At 39.7% G+C, this 23,611-nt stretch overlaps 1 protein-coding gene across 4 annotated transcripts; it reads left to right on the top strand.

Moving 5' to 3' along the window:
* The first annotated feature begins 399 nt into the window (after positions 1 to 399).
* LOC127541915 (phospholipase A and acyltransferase 5-like) lies at positions 400 to 22,388 on the top strand. 4 transcript variants are annotated; one of them, XM_051967243.1, is made up of 9 exons: positions 400 to 491; positions 6,519 to 6,789; positions 9,374 to 9,476; positions 10,487 to 10,737; positions 13,941 to 14,043; positions 14,958 to 15,187; positions 17,110 to 17,174; positions 18,049 to 18,085; positions 21,393 to 22,388. In XM_051967243.1, the coding sequence occupies exons 2-9, from the start codon at positions 6,553 to 6,555 to the stop codon at positions 21,453 to 21,455; spliced, it is 1,089 nt and encodes a 362-aa protein (XP_051823203.1). In that variant the 5' UTR covers positions 400 to 491; positions 6,519 to 6,552; the 3' UTR covers positions 21,456 to 22,388. The 4 variants fall into 4 exon arrangements, with proteins under 4 accessions (XP_051823203.1, XP_051823202.1, XP_051823204.1 ...); XM_051967242.1 differs by lacking the exon at positions 400 to 491 and adding an exon at positions 3,000 to 3,116; XM_051967244.1 differs by lacking the exons at positions 400 to 491; positions 17,110 to 17,174 and adding an exon at positions 3,000 to 3,116.
* Positions 22,389 to 23,611: the final 1,223 nt, after the last annotated feature.

Raw genomic sequence — 23,611 nt, 5'->3', positions numbered from 1 at the left:
CTTAGTTTGCCCCTCCGCAAAGTGGGGATGGCCACCATCTGCCTCCACGGTGCTGGTGGGGATCAAATGAGCGGCAGGCTCCCAAAGCGTTGCTTAAGAGCAGCAATCCTTATTATCGCAGCTTCCGCGGGAAGCCCCTTTAGGAGACTTCTTCCCCGGGAGACGACCTGCTGCTTCTCCGTCTGGGACGCTGCTTTTTCCTTCCGTCCCCTGGGCGCAAATCTTGTCTTGGCCGCGGACTTCTCCACGCTTATTGCTGGCATCCGATCTCGCTGCCCCTGTCGGGCGCAAGGCCAGGCCGGAAAGGCGGGCCGGGCCGGAACGCTGCCCATGCCCTTCCTCTGGGAGACAAACCCGGGGCAGGGCCGCTGAGGAGGCCGGTCTCTGCGGGCAGCAAAATGGGAATTCATCAGAATTGATCGACCTACAATACTGATGTTGCCGCGTGCAATGATCCCCTGGTTCTGCTCATTCACTCAGCGTCACTTCACGTAAGTCTCTCTGACATCCTCCTGCTGGTCATTTCTTACAAACAATAATAGTCCCGAACATTCATATAGCACAGTTCATTCCGCCGTGCTCCAACCAATGGGCGTCCGCTCAGGTTCCAGTCCCTCCGCACTACAGACAGGGCCGCCACAGACACTTTTGCACACGTGGGTCCCTTCCCTCCTTAAAGATCTCTGGGATATAAGCCCAGTAGAGACACCGCTGGGTCAAAGGGTACGGACAGTTTGTAAATCATAATGTCTCACCCTCCAGTTACGAGACCCCACATGGGATCAAGAGCCACAGTTTAAGAAGCTGAGGAGAGGAGGCCATGGAGCGGGAGGCAGCAACGGGTGAGGTTCCTTTTCTCCAAGCCCGAGTTCTGAGAAAAAAAGTTCGCTAAACCCAGAGGCAAAAGGCTTTATTAGTAAAGAAACACCAAGAGGGATTCTGTGGCCGCCATATCTTTCTCAGGGAGAGATCTGCAAAGAGTCATTTTTTGAAGATCCATTTGATGTATGAGTTGGGGGAAGTTTGATAATTCTCAATCGAATGTGAATGGGATTGTGACTTCCCGACAAGAAAATGTATCTTGCTCTGAGAGGATTCGAGACCATTTGGGCCCAAAGGGGACGTGCATTTTTTTGTGATTTTACATAATTTTACAGGGTTCACTCAGGTCATACAGAGTTCACTCGGGTCAAAACCCCTCTTCAGAGGTCACTTCCTGGTCAAAAGGCTGAAAAGGATCGGAAGATGTTCTCAGAGCACATGGTGAAAAGGTTGAAAATATGCAGAAATGCTTCTGGAAAAACGTGGACTTTGTTTCACCAGGCAACGGGGAAGGCTAAAAACGGATGCATCCCACGGAATTTGCCGACACTAGGATTTGTTCGTAAAATAAAAGTTTATACCCGGTGAGTCATGGTGGGCCACCACTGTACAAGGACCAGCTTTATCCCAAAGGAGCCCATACTTATTGATCAGTGCAAATTAGGCAAGGAAACAGACTCTCCAACAGCACATCACAGTGGGCAGCAAAAATTTAGCACCCACTGAATACCTACCAAGATACAACTTGGTGGTTAGAATTATACAGCAGAAACTAGATGTCCTTCAAATACAGATGACAAAGACCTCCATATTGCAAACATAGCCCCGTGACTATTCTTGAGAACTTGACAAATAAACTTTTGCCAAACCAAGTAACCTCTTAAGCTTAAAGGTACACAGAGAAAAGTTCAAAACAAATTAGCAAAAGAAATCAAAATGACGTGAGAACAGATGAGGTACCCATCAAATCTGTCATCCTCTCTCTTCCTGGAATTGTTTGATGAATGCCTTTGTGGAGTCTAAATTTGGCGATCACAAACAGTACTCATTTTCATGCACTTGTGCAAAACATACAGAACATAAATATAAACAAAAAAATTAAAATCCTGGGAAAACTTGTCCCGGGATTCTATCTTAATTAAGTTGAAAAAGATACTAGGAACAAGCTGTGGTGATTATGATGACAGTAATAAGTAGTAACATATCAGTGGAAGCTGAAGAAATTGAGCATCTTTGAAATTGAGCTGGGGAAATTGTTTTTACCCAGGAACACACAATCAGGTGACCAGGATTCAACGTCAGAAACGTGTTAGCCTCATAGACAGATGATGAATCTGAGACCCTCAAACATTTTTGGAAATCTGACCAAAAACTAGCCCTGGAACTTGTGTACTATCCTAGACCACTCTGGGATCATTTGTCAGCCCAGACATAAAACTGTCCCCAAAATTGGAGAGTCGTGTTTTTAATAGACATCTGTTGGTGGTAGCTGTCAAACAGTGTAAGGAGGTTGGGGAAGGGTGACATTTCCTAAGTCTTGGGAACAGCAGCATCTATAAAAGGGGAGTCAAATTTCTTCCGAAAAAAGAAAGGTACCTCAACCCACTTATCTCTCTCTCCCCACTAGAATCCACATATTCTTGAGCACCATTGACAGATGAGGACTTAGTTCTAATAAAGAGAATGCCAGAGAGCCAGGATTCTCTAATCAAGCACAAAGATGCCCCGAGTGAGTACTTAGGGCAGTCACTGTCTGGAGCTGATCAGATGCCCTATTGTACCGAAACCAACCATCTACACATATTTCCCCTCCGTGCTGGGAGTCCCCTGTATGTGTGTCCAGTGTGATCCTCTGCTGAAAGCCCTTCTCTTCCTACTCCCATTACAAAGCTGGCTGGAGGGCCTTTGGGCTGCTCACCCATGGCTGGCTGCATTTGCTTAGGCACAAATAGGATAGGGTAAGGGTCTGCTTAGTTAACAGTTTCTTAAGGACAGTTCCTGCATTCAGTCACAAGAGAAGTCTGGAAACCTCCTGCAGGCTTATTGAAGCTGTCTGGGGGCATCCTAATGTATGGGACACATTTGATGTCAGGGAGGACAGCTGGACTCTCCCATAATGAGTCCTTTGTGACGCTGCCAGAGACACAGGGCTGGAAAGACCAGCTGCTGCCAGTTGGTCAGATCATCCAGAAGGCCGTGAGGGCCTCCAAGTGGTTGGGCATGAAGTGTGTTCTATGCTGACCCAGGCCTACTTGGTGTCCTATCTGAGATACAGGATTGCTGGACGTAAGCAGGTTAGTTCTCGTGGGCCCTTCATAGGTGCTGGCTGAGTGGAAGGCATTTCAGCACCTCAGAAGGCTGGGTTCTGTATGACTGGCATTCTAAGGAGCAGAATGTTTCCTAGGCTTAGAACTGAAAGGAAGGGGAGTTGTGGGAGGTTAGGATTGCGGCCTTTTTTCAACCCAACCCTGAGCATGGCCCTCCTAGTCAGACTCAGATCTCTCCCACCTGGGGATAACTTCTTGACTTGATGAGAAGAGACTTCTAAAACTCCAGAGAGTTTCTGGAATGAAACAGGTAAGGTCACACTTGGTGACTTTCAGGGCAGAGCCCTTACCAGTTTCCAAAGCGGGGAGACAACATTCCATGGTCACTCTAATGACCTTGTTTGCAGCAGCCGACCATCTGCCGAGGTTTCAGGTTAGCTCACAAACAAGGTTGGGCAGGATATGACTTCTCTCAAAGAGAACCAGCCTCTCTGGCCGAAGTTCACATGGAGTAGAACACTGGCTGGTGTTAGCATGCTCCTGGATCAAGACTTCCCCACATTTTCCTCTTGTTTCAAGAGCTGTACAAAACTGTCTGAAACTCTCCCAGGTCAAGGCTGGATCCTGCTCATCTAGGTTCTCCTTGCAATGCCTTTCCTCGCCTTCTTGTGCACTTCAGTGAATTCCCGTTACTCAAGAGCTAACGGCTTTCTATAGATAGATTGTAACCAATCAAGTCTCCTACTCTTGATTCCCATTTTGATTTACCTGAATTCTTCTCATTCATTCCTTTTTTTCATGATCTTTTACCCCAGATACCTAGCTGAGCTCTTCCTCTTAATTGCTGAGTCTTCTTTCCCTGGGGAGGAGACTTTCTCTAAGACCAAGAACACAAAGCAGAATTGTAAGAGTTAAGGGCTGAGGTGGAATGGAAGGTCATCATCTTCCACAGTGACCTGCCTTGCTCTCTTGTGTACAGCCCAGAGAGATCATCCTTGGATTCTGGGTCATATGGTTTTTGCACTCCTTGATCTGGATGACTATTGTTGCTGTTAGTGATGGATTGTTATTTTGAGAAACTAAAATCAAGATGAATAAGATGAATCAGAGAAGATTTTATAAGAAAAGCAATTCATAAAATATGTTTAGGATTGCATACGTTTAACCTTTTTTGGATTGCTTGCTGTCCTAGAGAGGAGGGAAGGGGGAAAAGAGAGATAAAAATTTGATACACAAGGTTTTGCAAAGGTGAATGTTAAAGACTCTCTTTACATGTAGTAGGAAAAATGAGATTCTATTTAAAATGTTAAAAAAAAAGCAATCAATATTTCAATATCACAAATACTACTAGACCCAATAAAATCTATAGAATTATTCTAATAAATGCAGAAAAGACCTTCAAAACTAGAGAACATTATATAAAATTTAAAATGGATAATTCTGATCCCATTAAGTTAAAATCTTGTACAAACAAAATTAATGCAGCCAAGATTAGGAGGAAAGCAGAAAATTGGGAAACAATTTTACAGCCAGTATTTCTGAAAAAGGCCTTATTTCTAAACTATAGAGAGAACTGAGTCAAATTTATAAAAATACAAGACATTCCCTAATTGGTAAATGGTCAAAGGATATGAACAGACAATTTTTAGAGGAAGAAATTAAATCCATTTATAGATGTGAAAAATGCTCTAAATCACTATTGATTAGAGAAATGCATATTAAAATAATGTGAAATGCCACATATCATCTCTCGGATTGGCTAAGATGACAAGAAAAGATAATGATAAATGTTAAGAGGGGATGTGGGAAAACTGGAACATTAATGCATTGTTGGTGGAATTGTGAACTGACCCAATCATTTTGGAGAGCCATTTGGAAACTATGGCCAAAGTGGTTAAAAAAAAAAACAACTGCATATTCTTTGATCCAGAAGTGTCACTATTGGATCTTATCCCAAAGAGATCATTAAAGAGGGAAAAGGACCCACATGTGCAAATATGTTTGTAGCAGCCCTTTTTGTAGTGGCAAGGAATTGAAAATTGAGTGGATACCCATCAACTGGGGAAAGGCTGAATAAGATATGGTATATTAATGTAATGGAATACTATTGTTCTATAAGAAATGATGAGCAAACTGATTTCAGGAAAGCTTGGAAAGACTTATATGAACTGATGTTAAATGAAGCGAGCAGAACCAGAGGAACATTGTATGCAGTTACAACAAAATTATCTGATGATCTACTATGATAGACTTAATTCTTCTAAGCAACACAGTGATCTAAGATAATTCTAATAGACTTGGGATGGAAAAATGCCACTTGCATTTAGGAAGAGAACTATGGAGACTAAATATGGGTCAAAGCCTAGTATTTTCACCATTTCTTGTTTATTTGTTTGCTTTTTCTTTCTTAGGTTTTTTCCCTTTTGGTCTGATTTTTATTGTATAACATATCAAATATGGAAATATGTGTAAAGTAAAAAAAAGACCTTCAACAATATATAGCACTCACTTATTTTTAGATCCCTATCTAAAATATGGGTGCAGGATCCTTTAAAGTATGGTTGCTGTGTGTGTGTGTGTGGGTGTGTGTGTGTGTGTTTGTGTTTGTGTTTGTGTGTGTGTGTGTATAAAACTTAGAACTTACTCATAATGGGGAAAGAATGGATACTTTTGGGTTAAACAAGGATCTTGCCTCTTCCTACTATCATTCATCTATAGCAACTCTAAACAGGTATCCAAAAAACTGAAGAGCACTGGTAGATATTCTCAGAGCATAGACACAATAGGTTTAAAACTTACAGAAATACTTTTTTGGGAAAAAAACCAATCGATACTTATACCTTTGTTGAATTTAACCAAAAGTGTTTTAGCTTTGGATGGAGCCAGTGAAATATTTAGAAACCAACAGTGGAATTAAAAGGCCTTCCATGGGCAATATCCACATCAGTTAATGATATGTTGAAAAAGCAGCATTAAACAAGTATTTGTATTATACGGATTCATTTATATGAAAGAGATTTATAATGACATTTCTTGTTCAGGTCTTAAATTATAAAAGGCTGTCCTTAAGGAACTTGCACTTACTGTTAAATATAAATTAGACAAGGAAATGTTTGAAATGTGGTGTAATAAACCTACAGCAAGATGAAAATCTTTAGCAACTACTAAATACTTTGCAAGACACCACCTGCTGTCTAGAATTATATATCAAAAAGCAAACACACAAACAAGAAAAGGCAAACTGAGTCACTACTTCAGTGTCTCCCAACAGATCTGAGTTAGGGGGGACAACAAGGCTCTCTCACAATTTACCCATTTGTGGCACTATAAGAAATGTGAGATTGACCTTTGGGACTATTGGGTCTAACCCAGGAAAGGACTACTTAAAAAAGAACTCACTGTTAATTGTCTTAATCTTTTGGACTAAAGGTCAATATGATGGTTCTGATGAATATCTATCAAGATGTCAGCTGTAAAGGACAAAGCTCTGGTGAAGATGGAATTGCTCTCCATGGTGATTGGCCTAGACAAGCTACAGAATAAAAACGAAAATGATGACAGATACCAACTACCCTCAAATAATAAGTCTGTTCAGCAGACCCTGACAACCTTAAAGGAGGTAGGCAATGAAGTTCTGTACAAGCTGATGGAAGACTACTTTTTGAATTACATGAGAAATGAGATCCCAGGTGGCATTCAGGTGGGTCAAGAGTAATGTTCACTGTATAAATGGTGGTTGGGATAATGTTATGGGCCAGAGCTCTGAACTTGAAACAAAGGATTCTTACAAGGTGCCAAGTCAGTGGAGCTGATCGAGACAATAGTTATCTAGTTTAGCATGGTTCAGTATAATTGATTTAATCTTACAAGAAATCATGGTTTCCTATGATATAATGAATGATTGGTTTATACTCAGTGTCGAGCATATAAGCAGGGATTGAGAGCCTCAGAGGGCAGAGAAGCCAGGTGGGAGCTCAAGCTCTCGGAACCAAAGACAGACATTCATTCAATCTTCAGTCAAGCCACTGGGGGCAGGCTCTCCTCCTGCACTTCCCCCACTGGGACCCAGGCAGGTCTGAAAGGCTCTCCAGAAAGCTGCCCAGCCTCAGGAAGGAGATAATAAAAGATCTGGACTTTAACCCCTGGCTATTCTTGTTGTGATTCCTGAGCTGAAAAGAAGGCTGCCCCCAGAGACCCCAAGGAAACCGAACCAGAGAACATGACACTACAGAATAAAGGAATGGATTTTAGGAAAAGTCCAAGCAGGCTTGCGAGGCTTGCACAAAAGCTGAGGATGCTTATAAAGGGTGAAACGAAAGAGCTGGTGCCCAGGAGATGGGGTTCGATCCACCATTTCGGTTTGACCCTAGGCTCAGATCTTCTTAGGTACACTCGCTTTTCCCATCTGAGGGACAGAGGGGGAATTCTTTGAATGAGAGTGGTCAAAAATTATGCTTGATGAGTCCAATGGCTGAGCTCCCACCAGTACCTACTCAGGCCCATCCCATGTGTAACCATGAACAATATTTTCCTGGCTCCAGTTTTTGATTTTTACACTTGTTACAATTAATCCACAAGCTTGTTTGTTAATATAGGACATCTTTAAGTGTTAATCCCTAATTTGTTTATTATCATGCATAGAATGCTGGTTAGTTAGTGCATTCGCATGTCCCAAGATATAAGATGTTAGGTCTTGCTTTCAATCACAGCACTGTGGACTAAATAGGCAAAGATAAAATTGTGGAATTATATGTAATATATAGTATGTTGGACAACTCTAATCTAGATTTTCCTAGCCATGTTTCTCATTGGTTACCAGATTTCATATGCCATTTGAAATGTTGCTATGGTACCTCATTCCTTCTCCTTTAGTGAGCCAGCCACCTAAATTACACAGCAGCACACAAAAGGGTATGCTCCCAGTCTGGTGGAGCTCACTGTAAGAAAGGCCCACATTCATATTTATTCTGCTCCGAGATTTTAGTTATGAAACATAGGAATATTTTGTGATTATGCCCCCAGTGGGCAAGATATACACTAACAGGAGATTGGGAGCCTGGGATCTTAGCCCTATACTAGAAAAAATCACTATCTCCTGAGTGATTTCTAGAGATATCATTGAACCGTGATGCTGGGAACCAAGAGACACAAGGAAAATGACTGAGGTTGACTATGGGAATTTATGAGAAGCAAGAGCAAGTCGGTAACAACACTGTACTCTGTATACACAAACTGTTACTCCAGTGAAATATAAAAATTCATACCAAAAAAATTAGAAGAGGATAGAAGGATCTCTTGGATCTATGGATAGATAGAAAATTTATAGCTTAAAGGATAGAAGGAATCATAAAAAAAAGATAGCCTTGGTGATTTAATAATTTTTCAAAGGCATGGAGAAAATCAACAGAATAAGAAAAGAAATTGAGTCAAGCCATCAGACCTCCGTGAATCAAACTTTCTTACTAACTTTGAATCTTGGAGGTTCCAGTGGATCTTTTTGAATTGGGAACTCTTTGTACTATCGTCTTGACAGTCCTGTGCTAATTAAGGGAGATATTCTAAAAAACCTTAAAAAGGGCCATTGAAATTTCATTTTTATTAATAAAATCAACATTCAATTGGTCATCAGAATGAGAGAGAAGGATGGTATTGCTTTTGAGAAAGAAATCAAGAGGCCATAAGTCAGTAATCCAGGTCTGGAATGAGTGAGGACACTCTTCTCATAAAGATAAGGATTGAATAATTGATAAGTAGCTATACTTCCCTGTATATTATTAATTTCAAAAATTCCTAATGGAAGTCTAAAAAATTCTCAGAACAGAAGGGACTTCAGATTCAATCAATTGTAGTTTATAACTGAGCAGGAGTTACTTCCACAAAAAGTGAATGATTCTCCAGTGGCTTGAAGACTTCCAATGATGGCAACCTCACTACTCCACAAAATAGCCCCTTTTATTTTGGATAAAGACTCATTATTAGGAAGTTTTTCTTTCCATCAAGACTTAATCTGCTCCTGATGCTTCTACCCCTTTGCACCCAGTTCTGATCTCCAAGGCTGAGCAGAACAAAGTTAACCCTTGTTTCTCACAGCAGCCCTTCAGAAGTTTCTCATTCATGTTCTTTGGGAAAGTTCTTTTTAAACTAAACATCTCTAGTTTTTATGGTCTCGTTTCTAGTCCCCTCATCACCCTAGCCACCTTCCTTTGGTGTGGACTGGCTCATCAAGTGTATCCCTTCTTTCCCTCCCCATGGCTTCTAACTTAGTGTTGTTTTTGGTTTTACAGCAAGAGCCCAAGCCTGGAGACCTGCTGGAGATTTTCCGAACCAACTATTCTTACTGGGTTGTTTACGTGGGTTATGGTTGTGTTGTCCACCTGGTACATCCACGTAAGAAGTTTCTCCTTTACTTCTCAGACATGGCTTGGTTATGTACAAGAAAGGCACTGGGTATCGAGGTGGAGTGGTTCATGATACCTATTAGCAATGACCGACACCGCAAGGTTTTCTGATTATAGATCTTTAAATGGGTCAAGTAACTGTCTGGGTAATGAATTTAGACAGCACTGAATGCATTCTCAGTGGTATGGATTTGTCATCCCTGCCACTCAATCAACACCTACTGTCTATTGGTCTCTGCCACAGAGAGACAAGGGATTTCGACCCATATCACAGCACTGAAGGGAGTATGGGGCTGAGGAAGGCAATAGGATTATTATAGAACATCAACTAGGCCCTGATGATAGTTCTGGGTGGGTTAAGAAGAGTACCATTATTGAAGGAAAATAAATTTCCCCTAACAACCCAGCAGCCATCAGAACTTTTGAGTCCTTCTTTATTCTTTGCATTGATAAGGGATGAGGGCCCAGTCCAGGAAGAGAATAGAAATAGGGAAGGATCCTCTACCAAGGCAGAAAGGCTATGGTGTCAGTGCTTAAAGCATCATCCCTGATTCCGGTTGACCTGATACCTACAACAGATGGGAGAAGGAACTGGAACCATTGTGTGTCAGTCTCTGGGGGTGGGGTATAGTGGGAGCTGTCTTCCGGTTTGATGAGCTTCCCTCTTTAAAAGTTGGTCTGGGGGTCTTTGTGGCATTTGTTTATGATGTCACTGTTTGCATTCCCCTAGGAAAAATAATGTTCTCTCAAGATTTCCCAAGTTTGTTCATCGCAAGAGTTTGAATAATTTCATGATTGATTTGGTTACTGAAGCTGTTTGGGGAATATTTCCATGTATTTGATTTTGATGTTAGGATAGCCAGGCTGTCCTCACTGATCTCTTTCTGACTCTGTCAGGAACATGGGACTGACTGAAGGGACCACTGGGCTTCACCCATAAATGGACTGCTTTCAGATTCACTGCAATTATCCTTTTTTTTCCTCCCTTAAATCTAAAAGACCAACATACTATAGGTGCCAAGAAGCCAGCCTGGAAGGATATAGCCCTGGTGAAGATGGAGCGGCTCTCTGTGGTGGCTGGGAATGACAAATACCAGGTCAATAACAAACATGATGACAAATACGAGCCCCTACCACCCAATAAGATTGTCCAAAGAGCTTTCAAAGAGGTGGGCAATGAAGTGTTTTACAAACTGATCCAGGAGTACTTCCTGACCTACCTGAGATATGGAATACCTGGTAGCAATCAGGTAGGTGGTCGTTAAAAATAGGCCCTTAACAAATGGTGCTTAAATGAATGAATGGATGATGATTGCTAGAATTTATGGGATGCTATGAGATTTACAAAACACTTCATTATCTCATTTGATCCTTACAAGAATCTTTGTAAGTGGGTGCCATTATTGTTCCCATTGATCAGATGAAGAGGATGAGTGACTTGCCAAGGTGTTCACAGTGAGGAAGTGGATTCAGACTCAGGTGGTCTTCCTGACTTCTAGTCTGGTGCTCTATCACCTCATCACCTAGCTTTCTGGAAGAATAAATGAATTTCAGGAAATGAAATTCAGGAAATTATGTGTCTAGCATGACCTATGGGCTATTTTTAACTGGTTTGAATTGATTGGAGCCAGTTCATAGTAGATGAGGTTTGGTCTATTTTCTCAGCCTAGCCCCGGGTATTACTTTAGATTTCTGGAAACCTCTTCTTGCTTTCTTGGATTGAACAAATGAAACTTGTAAAGCTCCAATAAGTTCTCTGAATGAAACAAATGTAGTTTAATTTTGAGTGACTTCCTAAGTTGAAGCTTTCACTAAACCCCTAAGGAGAGACCACCCCATCACCACTCCTGGGTGCCTGGTTAAAGAAGCCCATGACTACCACCTGTACTGACTGATTCAGCCTATGAATTTTGTACTTCCTGCAGTTCATCCTCAAATACTAATTTCCAATGAATCTCTAATTACCATGGATATAATACAGGTTAGTTAAGGCATCTTCGTGTGTCCTAAGATATAATGGGATTTTAAAGATTCTGAAAGATCACTGCTTTCATTAGCCTGTTCCCAAAATTAGAAAGATATGTATAGATTTCAAAAACTTCCTTTTTTTTTATTATAACTTTTTATTGACAGAGCCCATGCCTGGGTAATTTTTTTAACAACATTATCCCTTGCACTCACTTCTGTTCCTACTTTTCCCCTCCCTCCCTTCATGCCCTCCCCCCAATGGCAAGCAGTCCTATACAAGTTAAATATGTCACAGTGTATCCTAGATACACTGCAGAATGTGTAGAGAACCGAACAGTTCTCTTGTTGCACAGGGAGAATTGGATTCAGAAGGTAAAAATAATCCGGGAAGAACAATAAAAATGCAAGCAATTTACATTCATTTCCCAGTGTTCTTTCTTTGGGTGTAGTTGCTTCTGTCCATCCTTGATCAATTGAAACTGAATTAGCTCTCTTTATTGAAGAGATCCACTTCCATCAGAATACATCCTCAAACAGTATCGTTGTTGAGGTATATAATGATCTCCTGGTTCTGCTCATTTCACTCAGCATCAGTTCATGTAAGTCTTGTCAATCCTCTCTGTATTCATCCTGCTGGTCGTTCCTTACAGAACAATAATATTCCATAACGTTCATATATCACAATTTACCCAGCCATTCTCCAATTGATGGGCATCCATTCATTTTCCAGCTTCTAGCCACTACAAACAGGGCCGCCACAAACATTTTGGCACATACAGGTCCCTTTCCCTTCTTTAGTATCTCTTTGGGGTATAAGCCCGGTAGAAACACGCTGGGTCAAAGGGTATGCACAGTTTCATAACTTTTTGAGCATAGTTCCAGATTGCTCTCCAGAATGGCTGGATGTGTTCACAATTCCACCAACAATGTATCAGTGTCCCTGAAAAACTTCCTTTCAAGAGTTATAAGAAGTCTTCTGGCTCCAAGTTGGATAACTCTCACCTGGATTTTCCTCATCATGTTTCTCCTACTCTTTCTCTCATTAGTCATTCACCTGCCATACACAGAGTCTAGATCATCTTCCCTATCTCCAGTTCTCATTCTGACTTAAGTATTTTTTCCTCATCTCAATGAATTGATAAAGAGACTAAGTTTTAAATGTGTAAAGATGATGGTCTACAATACTCATAGTAATCTGTGGGTTTCCTTGACTGGGTTAAGACAAAAAGCAGTATGATAGACTGAGAGGATCAGCCATACCTATTGAGCAATCAGTCTATGGGTGAATTTAGACCAGAGGAATCCAGCATAGCAATGGAAAATTTCAGTTCTGGCTCTGAGGATTCCAAGTGGAGCCAAGTCTCAGCTCTTGAGGGGAAGAGAATTTTTCTTTTTCCCCTTACTTCCACTGACCATGCCATTAGGGAGAAGGGAAAGAATCTGGAGCAAAGATATACAAAAACAAATATAGACTAAATATAGACAGTGAGGGGGAAAAAGATAGCCATCTGAGGGTTAGGTGGCTTCAAGGTGCATGATTCTTTGAACCAGAAAAGAAATCTGGTGATGGATTCAAGAAAGGACTCCAGGAAGTCAGAGTTGAAAGTTGATCCTCTGGGCACCCATGAAACTGATTACATCCAACCATTTTTGAGTTTGCTTGTCAGAGAAGGACGATCATACTCTCCCACAAAAAGATACATTTTTACCATTGTCAGAAATTTGGGGCTGAAGGGACCACTTGGCCTGACCCAAGATGGGATCCATATCATCAATTTCCCATTGGATATCCTGCTTAAGATGAAGTAGATATCTCCTTTTTGGAGTGAAATGTAGTTATGCTGGTAGAGTCTCCTCATTTGCAAATGTGGATATAACTTTTAAGGTCGCTTATCAGCTCTAAATCTCTAATTCTATAGTTCTTGGCTTGTCGTTGCCATACTGCGTGCATTCCACATCGCCATCATATTCCAAGTTTAAGCCCAAACTCTTTGGATTTCTGAACATATTTGTGGGACACTTGTCCCAGACTCTGGGAGGAAATGCAGTATATACCAATTGCTCTTACTATACCACCTTAGTAAATATTCTTTCTAAAAGGTAATTCACTCTAACTCAGAGGATCAAATCCTCCCAATGACTTTGCTACTTTCCACTTCAGTCTCTCCCACTTTGGAAGAGTTTTTATTGTTAGGAATCTTTCTTTACATCCAGTCTCAATCTACCTCTGTCTTCTACCCAGTTCTGTGGCCAAGTAGAACAAGACTAACTTCTCTCTCATGGCAATCCTTCAGATATTTAGATGTGATTGTGTCTCAACCACATGTCTCTTTCCTGATGCTATTTACCAGTCTCTATGGTTTCACATCCACTCCCCCTCATCTTCTTGGCCATCTTCCTTTGGGTGTGGCCTAGCTTGTCAAATCTATCCCTCCTTCTTCCCAAAAGCTGCTTCACTAACCTGGTTCTATTTTTGGTTTTACAGCAAGAACCCACTCCTGGAGACCTGATTGAAATATTCCGAAGAGGCTACTCTCATTGGGCTGTTTATGTGGGTTATGGTTGTGTTGTCCACCTGGCACCTCCACGTAAGAAGTTTCTCCCCTTTACTTTTTAGACATGGTTTGGCTGTGTGCAGGCAAGGAGCTGGGTGTCAAGGTGGGGTGGTACATGATATCTTGCAGCAAGCTTTTCTTATGATAGATCCTTAACTGGATGAGTTTGGGGGATTAGGGATTTACACAAGGCACAGGTCAGAGAGGGCATTGGATACATGGGAAGGCCTTTAACAGGGCAGAAACAGCATAGCCTAGAGTTCTCCTTTCCATCTCTTCCCCTACCGTCTTCCACATCAGCATGGACTATTCCATGGTTTCTGCTATGAGGGAGAAACATGTTGGACTGAGTGCTTATTGCTGACTTGAGCTGATTATTCTTCTGAAGATTTGATTGATCTTCTGTTAACAGGGATGTTTCATTAAACCACACATTCTCATTCCTCATAGCCACCTTCTCCCTGATGCACCTCTCTACTAGTAAATTAAGAACTACACTACTGTTTTTAAGGAAGTGCTCTGCTAAAATTTTTGGAGAAGAGGTTGCATATCACTTGTTCCCTGGTCTGGTTTGTGCACAGATATTAATTCTCACATTTCTGCATAAGAATTTTAATAGATTATGGATGTCAGAATCATATTGGGTTATTGAAACATTCATTACATCCAATCATTTTTGAGTTTGCTCAAAACTCAGGGAGTGGTCAGGGAGCATAGTCATACAAAAGATAATTTTGTGCCATTGTCAGAAACTTGAGCCTGGGGGGACCACTGGGCTTAACTCAAGGTGGAACCCACATCAACAGGTTCCTAAGATGGAATCCAATGTAGGCATCTTCTCTGTGGATGCTGGTAGTCTTCTCATTTGCAAATGAGGGGGTTAGCGCTCTATAACCTGTAAGGTCACTTATCAGCTCTACATCTTTGATCCTATGGTCCTCTGTCAGTTGTTGCCGATATTGCACCACTTAAGAGAGAACTGCTCTATGTGATGGTTGGAAGCAACAGGTATCAAGTCAATAACAAGTATGACGACAGTGACCCGCCGTTGCCACCCACCCAGATCGTGCATCGAGCTTTGAAATTGGTGGGAAAACTGGTTCCCTACAACCTCCTCAACAATAACTGTGAACACTTTGCAACACAACTGAGATCTGGAGTCCCTCGGAGTGATCAGGTGTGTTCTAAAGTAGCAGATCCCCTCATAAAGGATGGTGGTTGAATGAGTGAATGAATGACTGCAAAGATCAAATTCAATTCAATCTGTATTAAGTGCACACTTCATGCAAGGCATTGTGCTAGGTGATGGTGGAGATAAAAACAAAAGTGAAACCCTCAAGCTCTACCTGCCACTGAGGTAAGTATGTACAAATTACTAAAAATGTAAATATTTGAAGGAACCTGACCCAACTATTCGATTGGCTTCCTACCTAGAGCTTTTTTCCCTCTTGTAGCAATGCTCCTAGAAAAAAACTGTTGTTTCTGCTCATTAAGATTTCCTCTTCTCTAATTTAATTCTCAATCTCTTGCAACTGGATTTCAGTCATTTAACTGAAACAGTTCTCTCCAAAGTCCCCAGTGATCACCAAATTGCTAATAGTTTTAATTCTCCTCCTCCTCTATTTCTCTGCTATTAGCTAGGTGATCAGTCTTTCCCTGGGTATTTTCTCTGATTTTGTGATAATTGGTTTTTTTTGGTACTGTGGGAGTACCTTAAAATGCTTTGTTCACCATTCTCTCCTCTCCCCCCCTTAATCAGTTCCCAAGAGTTTAGTTATCATCTTTATACAGATGACTCCCCCAAATAAATATCCAGCCTTGGTGCCACATTGCCAACTTTCCAATGGGCATTTTAAGTTGGATTTCTTGTAGGCATCTTAAAATCAACATGTCCAAAAACAGAACTCATAATCCTTTCCGTACTTTAGCATATTTGTCAAGGACCCCACTATTCTTACAATTACCCAGGTTTGCTACCTTGGACAATTCTCAATCTCCCTTGCTCCCCTGCTTACTCCCTCCCCCCAATCCAATCAATTGCCAAATCTTGTTAATTCATCCTTCATAACCTTTCTTGCACAATCTCACACAATGACACTTTAGTTCAGGGTTTCATCACCTCTAATTTAGATTATAGAGTAGCCTTTCAATTGGGCTCCCTGCCTTCTTTTTCCCTTCTTAAGTGCAACCTCCATCTAACTACCAAAGAGATATTAAAGCAGAAGCCTAAACATGTTACTTCTCTGCTCAAGAAGCTCCCGTGGCTTCCTACTATACACAGGATCAAATTCAAACTCCATAACCAGGTTACAGTGTACCTGATGATCACTTGGCAGATGTGTTGCGGTAGGGATGGAGGGGTGAGGAGGGAGTATGAACTGAATTAGATAACACTTGAGGGTACCTTTCCCAATTTGGGGGGTTCTGTTTAAGTTAGCCTAGTTTCTTTGTTTTTATGAGCTTAATTTATACCCAGGGGTCCCAGACAAAGGATTGCAATAAATGATTTTACCACCAATGAATTTGCTGATTGACTGGATAGAATGCTAGTTGGTCAGAACACTTGCAAATCTCCCTAAATTATGATATCGTAGGACTTTGGAAGGTCCTTGCTTTCAGTAACAGAATATACACTATCGATCTATATTTCTGTAAGTATTCATCCATTTCACTTAGATTATCAGATTTACTGGCACACAGTTGGGCAAAATAGCTGTTTAATTATTGCTTTAATTTCCTCTTTATTGGTAGTAAGTTCACTCTCTTAATTTTTTATAATTGATATTTGGTTTTTTCTTTCCTTTTTCTAAACAAATTAACCAAAAGTTTATCTATTTTGTTGGTTCCCTCCCCTTAAAACCAACTCTTAGTTTTATTAGTTCAAAAGTTTTTTTTCTATTTTATTAATCTCACCTTTGATTTTCAGAATTTTGAATTTGGTAATTGCAGATTTTTAATTTGTTCTTTCTCTAGTTCTTTTAGTTGCATGCCCAATGAGTTGGGAATATTGATTATTCCTATAATTTATTGTTTTAAACACTCATTGTTTAGAATTAGAATGTTTAGTTTCTAATTAATTTTTGAATTGTTTTTCCTCAGCCTAACTGTGCCCCCAATCTTTCTTTTGAGCCTATCCTATTGTTGATGTCAATCTTAAGCATATGGTATACATTTTCCATGTTAAAAAAAAAAAAAACAAATAATTCGTACATGTGAGTTCCTTGACATTGATCTTTAATATTGGTTCTTATATGTTAAAATTTTCTATTAAATTCAGGTTTGGTTGATAGGAAAATCTAGAAATTTGTGGTATGTCCATTTTTTCTCATCCAATATTATAGATAATTTTGCTGGATATGATATTTTTGGCTGCAGGCCTAGTTTTTTTCATTGTCAGTAGATATGATTCGAGGACCTGTGTGGTCTTTTATTATGACTGTTGATAAGTCTTGTAAAATTCTAATTATAGCTCCAACCTATTTGAATTGTTGTTGGTTTTTCTTGTTTGTTTCTTGCAAAATTTTCTTTGATCTTGGGGGCTTTGAAATTTGACAATGATATTCCTGTATGTTTTCAACAAAGGATCTCACTGAAGTGTGGTGATTTTTTTCTATTTCTACTTTCCCCATATATTCTAGAATGTGAGGTTTTTATACCCTAATACACGGTCAGTTTTTGTATAAGTGCCATATACCACTGAGAAAAAGGTATATTCCTATCACCATTCAATTTTCACTAAATGTCTATCTTATCTAACATTTCTAAAATTCTATTCAATTCTTTCTTATTTTGTGGTTAGATTTATCTAGTTCTTATAGAGGGAGTGAGATCCCCCATTAGTAAAGTTATTGCTATTTCTTCTTGCAATTCAATTAACTTCTCTTAAGAATTTGAATATTATACCACTTGGTACACATATGGTACTCTTTAGAAAGATGTCGTTTTTCATCTCTTTAAATTAAATCTATTTTTGCTTTGCCTGATCTGAGATCAGGATTGCTAACCTTTTTTTTTTTTTTTTTTTTGCTTCAACTGAAGCATAATAGATTCTGCTCCAGCCTTTTACCTTTACTCTGTAAGTATCTTTCCGTTTCAAATGTGTTTCAATACATTGTAGGATTCTGCCTTTTAATCCACTCTACTATCTGCTTCCATTTTATGGGAGAGTTCATTCCATTCACATTCACAGTTAAAATTACTAACTCTGTATTTCCCACTATCCTATTTTCCCCAAATTATACTTTTCTCTCTCCTTTTAACATATCCCTCCTTCTGCCTCTGAACTTTTTTTTTTTTGCTTCTGAACATCACCTCCCCCAATCTGTTCTCCTCCTTTTCAATTTCCCTTTTTTTACATTTTATTTTTTATTAAAACTTTTTGTTTTCAAAATATTTGCATAAATAATTTTTAACATTTACCCTTGCAAAACCTTTTGTTTCAAATATTTTTCCCTCCTTTCTACCCAACCCTTTAGTCCCAATAGTCCTATTTCCGGGTGCAGATGGCTCTCTTCATCACAAGACCATTGGAACTCGTCTGAATCATCTCACAATTGAAAAGAGCTCACATCCATTCTGATGGAAGGTGGATATCTTCGACAAAGAGAAGATCCAATTCAGTTCCAATTGATCAATGATGGACAGAATCAGCTACACCCAGAGAAGGAACACTGGGAAATGAATGTGGACTACTTGCATTTTTGTTTTTCTTCCCAGGTTATTTTTACCTTCTTAATCCAATTTTTCTTGTGCAACAAGAGAACTGTATGGATCTGCACATATATGTTGTATCTAAAATATACTTTAAACATGTTTAACATGTATAATGAGACTGCCTACCATCTAGGGGAGGAGGTGGAGGGAGGCAAGGGGAAAGTTGGAACAGAAGTGAGTGCAAGGGACAATGTTGTAAAAATTACCCATGCATATGTTCTGTCAATAAAAAGCTATAATAATAATAATAAAAAAAAGAGCTCACTTCCATCAGATTTGATCATCAAATAATCTCAGGCCCTCCCCCTTTCTATCCCTTTCCTCTTCTACTTCTGCCCTCTCTTTTATTAGTCTCTCCTTTCCTTTTCCTTACTATTTCCCTATAGGGTGAGACAAATTTTTATACCAAACTAAAGTATTGATATATTCCCTCTTTGAGGCAACTCTGATGAGATTAAAGTTCAAAGAATGTTCATCCCCATTTGTTTTTTCTCTCAACTATAATAGGTCTTTTGTGCCTCTTCATGTGACATAATTTACCCCATATTACCTCCCCTTTCCTCTTCTCCCAGTACAATACCTTATCCACCCCAATTTCTTTTTTATATCATGACATTCAAGTCAACTTATACCTATACTCTCTAAACACCTTCCAATGCTTTGACAAAAGTAGAGTTCTCAAGAGTTACACATGTTATTTCCCCGTGTAGATAAGTAAACATTTTAATCTTTAAAAACATTTTTTTCTCCCTCTTTTATCTTTTTATGTTTCTCTTGAGTCTTGTATTTGAAGATCAAATTTTCTGTTCAGCTCTGGTCTTTTTATCAAAAGTGAAAACCCCCTATTTCATTGAATGTCCATCTTTTCCCCTGAAAGATTAAATGTTTAGTTTTGCTGGGAAAGTTGGTTCTTGTTTGCAGTCCAATATCCTTTCTTGAAGGAATATCATATTTTTGGCCCTTTGATTTTTTAAAGTAGAAGCTTCTAGGTCCTGGGCAATCCTGATTGTAATTTCTTGATATCTGAATTGTTTCTTTTTGCCTGCTTGTAGTATTTTCTCCTTAATCTGATAATTCTAGAATTTAGCTACAACATTCCTTGGAGTTTTCATTTGGAGAGAGATCTCTTTCAGGAGTTAGTCAGTGGATTCTTTCAATAAATATTTAACTTCTGATTATAAAATATCAGGGCAGTTTTCCTTATTGATTTCTTGAAAGATGTTGTCCAGGTTCTTTGTTTTTCATTGTGGCTTTCGGGTAGTCCAATAATTCTTAGATTGTCTCTCCTGGATTAATTTTCCAGATCAGCTATTCTTCCAATATTATATTTTATACTTTTTCTATTTTTAAATTTTGTTTGATTTTTGATGTTTTATTGATTTTGTCCAACTCTAATTTTTATTATAGAGTCCAACTCTAATATGTAACATATATGTAACATCTAATTTTATTTTCTTCATTTAGCTTTTTAACCTCATTTTGCATTTGGATAATTGTACTTTTAAAGGAGTTACTTTGTTCTTTGGATTTTATTTTTCATTTCAGCAATTTTAATTTTTAAGGACTTGTTTTCTTTTTCCTTTTCAACAATTCTATTTTTCAAGCAGTTTTTCCCCTCCATTTCACCAAATCTGTTTAAAAAGTTGTTTTCTTCAGTATATATATATTCCCATTTCATAAATGTTTTAAAGAATTTTTTTCCAGTCAATTTCTGTGCTTTCTTTTCCAAACTCTCTTGTAAAGCTCTCATTTCCTTTCCCAATTTTTCTTTCAACTCTCTTTTAAGATCCTTTTTGAACTCTTCCAAGAGAGCTTTTTGAGCTAGTGACAAGTTCATATCTCCCTTTAAGACTTCCCCTGAGGGGAGTTTGTCTTTGTTGTCCTCTTCTGCATTTATGTGATTTATGTTCTGTTTTTCTCTTGTCTCCATAGTAGCTTTCTTATGGTTAGATCTTTTGTGTGTGTGTGCTTGTGGTTTTTTTGCTCATTTTTAAAGGTTGAGGTCTGCCTCTAAGGCAAAGGGGTGGGGTACAGGTTCCTCTATGGAGCATAACTCACTGTATGCTGGAGTTTAATGTAGGTTTTCCCACTGTGCTGGGTAGGCCTGGTAAAATCCCACTTGTTATGCTGGGGTTCATGGGCTCACTATTTGCCTTCTGTAGTTGCTTTGGAAGTCTCACAGCTAGTCTGCTAATTCACTGGCCTTCTGAACCAGGAAAGAGTAGCCACACTGTTTTATGTTGGCTAAGGCCTCCTACTAGATTCCCCATGTCAGGCCTCTCTGGTCTGGGCCTCCCTGCATAGTGCTAAGCTGTGGTTTCCTCTGCCCAGTTGAGACAGACCTTATGCTGGAAAATTATTATACTCCAAATGTTTGTGGGTTCTGTCACTCCAAAATCCATTCAGAGATTTTATCTGGTGTTGATTCTGAGAGAAGCCATTTTGGCTCCACCCTTTGTCAACCCCAGTTTTGTTTATCCCAGTTTTTCTCAAAAATTCTACTTTTTTTTACTCCTTGCATAGTGTGGTTGCCCCATATCTCTAGGTTAACTATTTTTGTCAGCTCTTTGGTTAAGACAACTAAGAGGCAAATAAATACTGAACTGAGTGCTCAGGAGAATGAGGGGGAAAGGCTTCCACACTGACAATCCTTCCCTCTCTGTTCACAGATCAGAAACGCTCTCTTGAAATTACCTGGTTTGGCTGTCAACCTCATGGAACTCATGAATTGAGAAACTAACTTCAAGAAAGAGGAAAACCAAATGATGAAAATAAAATTCATGAACAAAGTGAACACACACACCAGAGAGAAAAGAAAAAGAATTAGCAGAACCTACTATCCCCAGTTATGTTCTAGCAAAGCCAAGAATTTTAAGGAAATGTGGATGATTACCTACAAAAATCTAAAATGCCCACATTAACCAAACAAGAACTAGAGATATTAAACAGCCCAATATCACACAATGAAACTGAAAGAAATCATAAAGGAATTACCAAAGGGAAAAAGCCCCCAAACAAACCCTGGTCCAGACAGCTTTATGAGTGAAATTTATCAAATGGTTTGTATTTATTTTTGGTAAGACAATTGGGGTTAAATGACTTTGCCTAGGATATAGTAAGTGTAAAGTAGCTGAGGCCAAATTTGAACTTGGGTCTTTCTGACTTCAGGGCCAGTGCTCTATCCACTACTCCAGCTAGCTTCCCCTATCAAATGTTTAAAGAGAAATTAATACCTAGGCTACAAAAATTATTCTCAGTAATTAATGTCAAAAAATAGAAAAAAGTAACCTAACTTCTCAGAGATAAATAATGATCCTAATATTGAAACTAGGGAAAGCTTAAGCAAGAGAAAGAGGGTGCAATATAAAAAAAGTAATAGTATAATGGGGGGGAAGTGATTGGAGGTAGAGGATAAATCATCCCGATTAATTTGTTAGGTGCCATAGTGGATAGAGTTCTGGACCTGGAATCAGGAACACAAGAGTTCAAATCCAGACTCAGACATATGTGCTGTGTGTCTGGGAAAGGCACTTAAATCTCTGTCGGTCTCAGTCTCATCTGTATAATGGGAATAATAGCACTTACCTTCCAGAGGTGTTGTGAGGATTAAATGAGATAATATTTGTAAAGCCCTTAAAAACATTAAAACCAGATAATACTAGTTATTTTAAGTTGTATTATTAGATAAGTCCCTCTAAACCAACTTGATGAGAAGAGAGGGTATGGATATTGGTCAGGTACTTTTTTATGAAAATTCACCCCTATTTCCTTATTAAAAGGACACAGGGAGCTTCACTCCTCTGTCCCCAGTGAATGGAGCCCCCTCCAAGATGATTGATGACTCCAGGCAGAAGAATCTCTGGCAGAGGTAGTCTGCAACAGTGATGGGAAACCTCCCATCCCGTTGCTTGTCCTGAGCTTTCTCTCTCTGATTTCCAAATGCACGTACCCAATTACCGGTGTGGGTAAGGGCTACTTCCCTCTTTCTTCCTGACCACCTTTCCCCTCCCTGTATCCCTCAACAGAAACCTGTGTTTGTCTTGGGGATCCCAAGAGGGACCTTTGCAGGTCGCCAAGTCTTATCGGTTACCTTCTTTGTTTTCCCCCTGAGAAGAGGGGGATGATTGGCCATCCTAGGAATCATATTTCCAGGCTTTTCATGGGAAATCTGAAGTTTGAGAGTTCTCAAGTTAGAGAAACTGACTTCAACAATCAGGCACTAGCTTCCTTGAGGCAGAAGGAGGGGATCTGGAAAAAAGCCATGGCTGAGGGCCAGATCATCTGGACCTTGACAACCTTCTCAAGTAGTTACTGGGTCACACTAATAGTGCAGATAGAAAGTGAATGGGGAATGTTTGCTATGTAGCCCCAGACTTTCTGGATGGACCCCCAAAGCCCAGAGGACAACAGTGAAGCAGACTCAATTCCTTGGATCTGGATGTTTCCTTCTGGGAGGGATGGGTGTGTGTGTGTGTGTGTGTGTGTGTGTGTGTGTGTGTGTAGGGAGAGCTAGACTTGAGTCCAAAGATGACCAGAGTCTCTCTCCAAGGGTCTTTCACTTATATCCTTAACAGGTAAGTTTCTAAAACAATGATTAAATATGGCTCATAATTAGGATTTTCCTCAAAAGGTGGATATTAGGGACCAGTCCCAAAAAAGTTCTCAATGTTTAATATGGCTTCTAGGTATGGGATAGTCTTTATTTCATTTTGCAGAAAGGTCAAGATGTAAAAGACGTAAAGGCATACATATGTGTACAGAAAACAAATCATTTCTAGTAAGCCACATCTCAAAGAACTACTGAATTTGGGGCTCTTTTATCCTCAGTTTGGATCCCCAAGTAATGCATGTGTCCCATGCTTTAGGAATATCACTATAGCAACTGAGA

Source organism: Antechinus flavipes, chromosome 6 (genome assembly GCF_016432865.1).
Source record: "Antechinus flavipes isolate AdamAnt ecotype Samford, QLD, Australia chromosome 6, AdamAnt_v2, whole genome shotgun sequence".
NCBI lineage: Eukaryota > Metazoa > Chordata > Mammalia > Dasyuromorphia > Dasyuridae > Antechinus > Antechinus flavipes.
The sequence above is the reverse complement of the archived record's forward strand: the minus strand, read 5'-3'. Positions and strand labels throughout refer to the sequence as shown.